At 46.6% G+C, this 6,761-nt stretch overlaps 1 protein-coding gene across 1 annotated transcript; it reads right to left on the minus strand.

The window, feature by feature from the left end:
* Nucleotides 1-1,703: 1,703 nt before the first annotated feature.
* gfap (glial fibrillary acidic protein) lies at nucleotides 1,704-6,413 on the minus strand. Its single transcript, XM_029507568.1, has 9 exons — nucleotides 5,893-6,413; nucleotides 4,190-4,250; nucleotides 4,013-4,108; nucleotides 3,766-3,927; nucleotides 3,553-3,678; nucleotides 2,898-3,118; nucleotides 2,770-2,813; nucleotides 1,988-2,070; nucleotides 1,704-1,745 (listed from the first exon to the last, which is right to left on the minus strand). The coding sequence occupies exons 1-9, from the start codon at nucleotides 6,411-6,413 to the stop codon at nucleotides 1,704-1,706; spliced, it is 1,356 nt and encodes a 451-aa protein (XP_029363428.1).
* Between the last annotated feature and the right edge of the window lie 348 nt (nucleotides 6,414-6,761).

Here is a 6,761-nt window from a genome sequence, read left to right on the forward strand (position 1 = left end):
ATTCACGATACTGCATCTTCGCTACAAGACTCAGGGGTCAGAATTTCTACTAAAAAGAAAACAGGATACAAGAAAGGGCTGCATGTTATTGGGAGGAACATGAGAAGGTGTTGTGTGTGGTGGAAGCTGTGAAGGGGACACGGAGGGAGGAACAAGGGAACAGAATCACTGCGTGCTCCGACACGAGCAGCTTCAACGTAGCACCACTCATTAGCGGTCGGGCCTGTCGTCACGTCTACAGCAGGCAGGCCCTCCAAAAAAAAAAAAAAAAAAACCTAAACTAAACTAAACACAAAAAACATGCCAGTGTCTGAGGTGTGACGTCCGTCCATCCATTCTTACATGCAGCCTCGTTTCCTCTCCTTCATCCGACAAAAACTTGGCTTGTGAGTCTGACGCTAAAGGGCAAAGGTCAAGTGAAGCTTCCCAGCACCTCCTCCGACCTGACGCTGTCCTTATCGCCTCTGCTCGACAAGTGGACAAGACCTGACACGGTGGTGTGAAAGAATAAAAACTGAAAAAATAAAAATGGCGTCTTTTATCAGGCTGTGTCCAGGAGACAAACAACTCTGCTGCCGGCTGAGTGTTTGGTGAGTGAAGAGGATGCAGGAGAGTAGAGGTCACTTTTAAACGTCCTGCATGCTCAGTTGTTGCTCAGACCACCCCCCCCCCCCCCAACTTCAGGACTGTGCAGGTTTTCTCAGACGCTGTAGATTCAGGACTAAAACTGAACTGACTTAAACGGCTAATTCGCAAAGAAATTCAGAGAGAATTCAGGCAAATGTTGTAACAGACAGGATAAAAGCTTTTCTGCAAAAAAGACAGTTGGAGTCGTGATGCTGAAACTGGGATATGTGGGTATGTCTCTGTCATTTTGGACTTGCTGTGTTTTCCTCCTGAATGCCTTTTCCTGCCTCTGTATGCCTGATTATAATAATTAATCCCTCTCTATGTTCTTGCAGGCTTTCAGGCTCGATGTGAAGCACTTTCTCCCCGTCAGACTGAGGTACAATGTCTGTCTGCAAACTCACTTCCTGTCCACAGCGTCTTCAGACAAACCCGAGAACGAGTCAGATGAGGGAGAAGAGAGACGGACTGACGGCGTGATGTAGGACATTTAAAAACATGAGCAGAGATGGCAGGAACAAAATGTGACGTAGCACCAGTCAAGGTTTAAAAACGAGCCCAGACTGATCTGTCATTCTGCCAGAAGCTACTCTAAACATACACAAATCTCTCTAAATCCAACTCTGACATCTGCAAACATCCGACTCCTTCTCGTACTTCCCTTGCCAAAATTTCACATACACAATAACCACACGTCAACCTCCACCACGCTACATGTTAGCTGAACACAACAGCTACATTTCAAGGCCTTTTCTATGGCAGCTAATCTGAAACAGTGCTAACAAAACAAACAAACAAACAAACACACAACAACAGCAAAACGTGTAGAGTTAAAATGCCTAGTTCCAACTCACACTATCAGTGGAGCTGTACAAAAGGCTAAACGTGTATGTTTTTGGTTTATGTTTATTCTAGCAATGAATTCTCAGTATCTGATGGTTATAATATGGTTGTAGGGCGGTCAGCAGATTAGTCTGATGATGATGATGATGAAGGTGAAGTAAAATATACTTTGAGGACAGCTTTGGGGTTTGGAAGTGAGAAAAGAAAAAAGTTATTCAAAATTCTCCAAATCCTTAAGGAAGATCTTTGTGTTCAGTGGTTGATTCTTTAATGATCTGTAAAGAAAAAGAAAAAAGAGAGAGACATCAGAATTAGAATGTAGAAAAAAAAAAAATCCAACAAATCTCTTCGGATGAGTCGCAGAAGGCATCAGGTGCAGCGAGCGCCTGTGAGTGATTGTGAAAACCCGCAGAAGGGTTCAACATTGCCCCCCAGAGGGGTCGGATAAGATGTGCAACGTGCAGATTGGCCTGCTTCATTACAGACGGACTGAAAGCAGTTCTGTGGAAGCACGAACCTCCCCGTCCCTGGTCTCCACAGTTCGAACCAGGATGCTCCTCTTCACGTGGGCCTCTGGGGTTTTGGTGTCCAGATTAGTTTCTGGAGTGTGAACAGAAGAGACAGGAGAGAGAGGGAATGTTTATTTCACACAGCATGCAAGAATCAGGACACAGAATAAATTCAATTCAATTCAACGAGGATGTAAGAGTGAAAATAAAAATAATGACTTCAATAAGAAAACACAAAGTCAAAGGAAAGTCACAGAGAGAAGTTTGACTGTAATGTTGTTCAGATGAATTTGGGTTAGAAATTAAATTGAAATTTGGTTTTAATCTACTGGAATGTCAAATTTTTTTTAACGTGTCAGATTTTAGTTACAACTTAAATCCAGCAAGAAGTCAACATCAGTGGTCGTCTGTATTGGCATCAGGTCACCCCACCATGACATCACTGCTGCCATTTTGAATCCTCTGGTTTGTAATTTGGACATCAGCCATGTTAGTTCTTTGAAAACCAAAAGAAACGATATTTGGAGGAGGAGTAAAAACTGGATCTGATCAGCTCTGTGTTTCCTGGTTTACGGTCTATTTTCCTCTAAACAGGAAATGACATCCTGTTGTATTCAAGAAGACTTGACACTAAAGACTGAGACCATAAAGTTGTTAGGAAAATTTTTACTGAGCTCATAAACCAAGGGAGAAACTGAGACATTTTCCCATACATTTCAACAAAATCTGACTTCCTTTTGCACTAATAGAGTTGCGCCCTGGAGATAAACCATGCTTAGATTCGACTGACCTCTAAACTGCAGGTTGGAGAAGCTCTGAACTGGGATGGTGATCCTGGAAGAAACAGGTAAGAAGCTTCATCATAATCATGGTTCTGTTGGGCGGCGCCGTCAGATCCGTCGGATCCTCGGGGCTCACCTGCTCTCCTCTCCCTCCAGCAGCTTCCTGTAGGTGGCGATCTCAATGTCCAGGGCCAGCTTGACGTTGAGGAGGTCCTGGTACTCCTGCAGGTGTCTGGCCATCTCCTCCTTCAGGGCGTGGATCTCGTCCTCCAGACGGCTCACCGTGTCCTGGTAGCTGGCCGTGTCCATGGCGAAGCGGTCCTCCATCTCCCGGAGCTGACGTTCAAGAGACTCGTTCTGACCGAGGAGACACAAGACCGTTAGAACTGTTCCTCTACTCTTTACAGCACAGAGGATTTAAAACGAAACTGTGTGAGGTTGTTCACAAGACAAACTTAAAAAAAAAAAAAAAAACGTAAAAAACTTCTACTGGTACGACGTCAAACTGGAGGTGATCGTACAATTTATTTAGCCTGGCAGCAAACCTGTTACTGTTTTACCTGCTAGTTGTGTTAAAGATAAGATAATAATTCATTATTGGTCCCTCAACGGGGAAATTCTTGTGACAGCAGACAGATAGGTAGATAGGAACACAAGAATAAACTAACAAAGGTGGAAAAATGAAACTGACGGAAAGAATATATGAATAAATTAACGGCAGTTTGGTGTCGAACCAAAGTTACTGATGAAGCGCCAGATTCTGAAGTTTCTTTGTGTCTTAGAGGACTTACTATCCCGCGGAGAGCCTCCAGGTCACAGGTCACCACTTGGATCTGGCGGCGATACTCGTTGGCCTCCTGCTTGGCCTGACGCAAAGCTTCAGCGTTTCGGTTGGCTGCATCTGTCAGGTCGGCAAACTGTGTGCAAAGATTCCTCATCTGAGTGTTACGATTACATCTGATGTTGTCTGACTTTGTGTAGAAAGCAGATCTGCGGTTTCTGACCTTGGACCGGTACCAGTCCTCCGTCTCCTGCATGTTGGACGAGGCCATGGTCTCGTACTGGACCCTGATGTCTCTCAGAGCAGCAGTCAGGTCCGGTTTGGACACATCCAGATCGACGTGCACCTGATGGGCCAAGATCTGCTCCTGTAGCTCACGCAGCTCCTGAGAAAAGAAAAATTTAACGTTGGGAAAAATTTGGGCTACTGTTTCAATTCTTAGCTGGCTCGGTATCAGCCTCCGTTCTTACCTCCTCGTGAGTCTTCTTCAGGAAGTCTATCTCCTCCTGCAGGGCATCGATCTTCCTCTCCAGCTGCACACGGTTCAGAGAGGCCTCATCCACGTCCTATTTGAAAAACAATCAGCACGGACCGTCAGGTGCTGAAGGCGTGCCGGGTTCAGATCAGGCTACAGGAAGCAGGATTACCTGTCTGAAGGTGTTCAGGCTGTTCTCTGCATCCTGTCGGAGGCCGATCTCTTCTTGCAACCTGAGTGAGTCAGGAGGAATAAAAACTTGACTCAGTCCCAGCCTTAACTCATGCTAAACCAAATCTTAACCTTTAAAATGATTTCTGGGGGTTTTGTCCCCTTAAGGCAGATAACCTGGACTGCACACGCACAAACACGTTCATTCAAGTCTTCTCAACATTTTTTCATACACATAAATACAACATTCATAATGTAAAGTATTTGAAATAAGATCCATTTCCATTTTTAAGTCAGTAAAACATTATTCTTTTTCACACAGCATCACAGAGAGAGAGAGAGAGAGAGAGAGTTCTGTGAATACTGAAAACATACTCGAAGCATTTCGATCAGCTTTTTACTGCGAGCTTCAGCGCTGCTGCTGCTGCTGCTGCGTGTGCTGCAGGGTGACGACGGGGGCTCAGCTGAAAGGGCAGCTTACGCATCATTACACATTCACTCCAATGTAACAGCCAGAGGCCTTTCCCACGGGATGAAGTACACACACACACACACACACATGGAAACATAAATGCTCTGACTTGGAGCAACATCTGTACGGCGTCACGCAAGCGTTTGCTAAATGGAGCGGTCCGAGGAGAGAGAAGTAGGAAGCACAAAAGAGGCGACCTTTGACCTCCTCAGCCACGACCATCACTATTCGGTCTGCAGTCTTTCAGGGCGACTGGCAGCTGCCTGGTAATCAGAGGCTGGACTTTTCCACCCTTCAATCACTCGCTCTCCTGACAGAAATGAAATTACAGATTTGAGCCATGTGTGGACGTTAAGTGAAAAAAGCTGGACGGCTAGCTGGAGGGATTCCAGCGTTTTTGGAGTAACAGCAGACAAGAGAACATCTGCCAGGCTGCCTGCTTCCCTTTGTGAGGGGGCGGCCATTGTGTGAGCCTCATTCCTCCACGCTCACTCAATGGCGACGAGGGGTTCAGTCAGGATCAAGTTTGTAAAGAGGGATCGAGGAGTAAAGCCGGGGCAGAGCACAGCGCTCTGCATTCCAACCAATCAGAGAAAAACCAAATCTGCATATAAATACACCTGCAAATAAAAAACAAAAACAACATTCATTCAACTGTGCAAACCAAACAAACCCGTCCTATTTATTTACTCTGAGATTCCTCAAAGCTCGTCCAAATGAGCGAATCTTTCCCAGAACGTAAGCCGTTTTTTCCAACGTTTACATTTTACAGGTGGCTCCACTTTGCGAAGATGCATTGAAATGAAAATGCTGCAAAACTACAGCACGGAAAGTCTAAAGATGAGTTTTTGCATAAATACCAAAGGCAGCTTTTTGTTTATCGTTACTATTTGGTCTTTTCTCATTTTCACTTTTGTATCTAGTAGTTTTTTCTTTTTATTGTTTTTGTTACTTAGTGCTTACTTTATAACTTTAATACTTAAATCCTGTTATGAACTTTGTGTTACACTCTACAAAAAGTGTTTAACAAATAAAGTTTGATTGAAAGATTGAGCTAAAGCTTCGCCTCTGTGTTTTGATTGTAGTTTGAATGAGGAATTGCTCCATTAAATCTCTGTTTTCAACAGGATGATGAAGTCAGATGAAATGATGGATGTTATCTGTATTTGTAACGCCACGTCTCTCTCACTAACACCACGGCGGTGGTGAGGTGGATGCCCGTTTCCTCCCACCTCTGCCTCAGCGTTCCCACGTCTGCAGCCAGATTGTCCCTCTCTATCTCCAGCCGAGCTTTTCCGGCGGTGAGTCCATCCACCTGCCGCCGCAGCTCTCTCAGCTCCTCCTGGTAGATGTCCCCCAGGCGGCTGGGCTCCCTCCCCTTCAGCTGGTTCAGCTCAGCCACCAGGAGCTTGTTCTGCTGCTCCAGCAGTCGGACCTTCTCGATGTAGCTGGCGAAGCGGTCGTTCAGGCCCATCATCTCCACCTTCTCGTTGGTGCGGTTCTCCTTGTACTGGGCCTTCAGCAGGGAGTCCGCCGAGAAGTCCAGCCGGTCCCCGGGGCTCCCCAGGAGGAGGGCCGCGTTGGCTGAGCCCAGGGAGATCCTGGACACGGGGCTGGAGTGGGTGAGGTTGCGGGGGGTGCCATGCCAGGAGAGGCGGCTGGAGGAAAGACTCCCGATTCTGAGGCCGCCGCTGCTGGAGGCCTGAGGCCCGAAACGCCTCCTGTACGAGGACTGGAGTCTCTGAGTGTCCATGATGGGGTGACTGAAACTCGCTCTGGGCACAAACAGAGCTTTTATAGAGCCAAGTGAAGCCCCCCACCCCTCCAGTCCAAAGCAGAGAGGCCACAGGGTGGGGCAGAGAGGAGGGAGGGTGGCAGACGATGAATGGGACAGAAAGGGAGAGCGAAGGGGAGGTCTACACCAGGGATTGTCTGTGCTCGTCCACTCAACTACAAATGTTTCTTGGCTTCCTCCCTCCCTCCCTCCTCCACTCCTCTCTCCTCCCGGGGCTCTGACTCACTCCCTGTCTCACTCTTACTTTCACCCCCTTTTTGTCTTCCTCTCTTTCTTTCTCTTCCAGCTGAATGAAAAGGAATTTGT

The sequence above is a fragment of the Echeneis naucrates genome, chromosome 8 (assembly GCF_900963305.1).
Source record: "Echeneis naucrates chromosome 8, fEcheNa1.1, whole genome shotgun sequence".
Taxonomy (NCBI): domain Eukaryota; kingdom Metazoa; phylum Chordata; class Actinopteri; order Carangiformes; family Echeneidae; genus Echeneis; species Echeneis naucrates.

Excerpts from the sequence above, each read along its gene's own strand:
- gfap (XM_029507568.1), bottom strand. The coding sequence starts at position 6,413 with ATGGACACTCAGAGACTCCAGTCCTCGTACAGGAGGCGTTTCGGGCCT. Across the intron at positions 4,251-5,892 it reads GTGGGAACGCTGAGGCAGAG|GTTGCAAGAAGAGATCGGCC; the intron begins GTGGGAGGAAAC and ends TGACTCACTCAG. Across the intron at positions 3,679-3,765 it reads AGGACTGGTACCGGTCCAAG|TTTGCCGACCTGACAGATGC; the intron begins GTCAGAAACCGC and ends CTTTGCACACAG.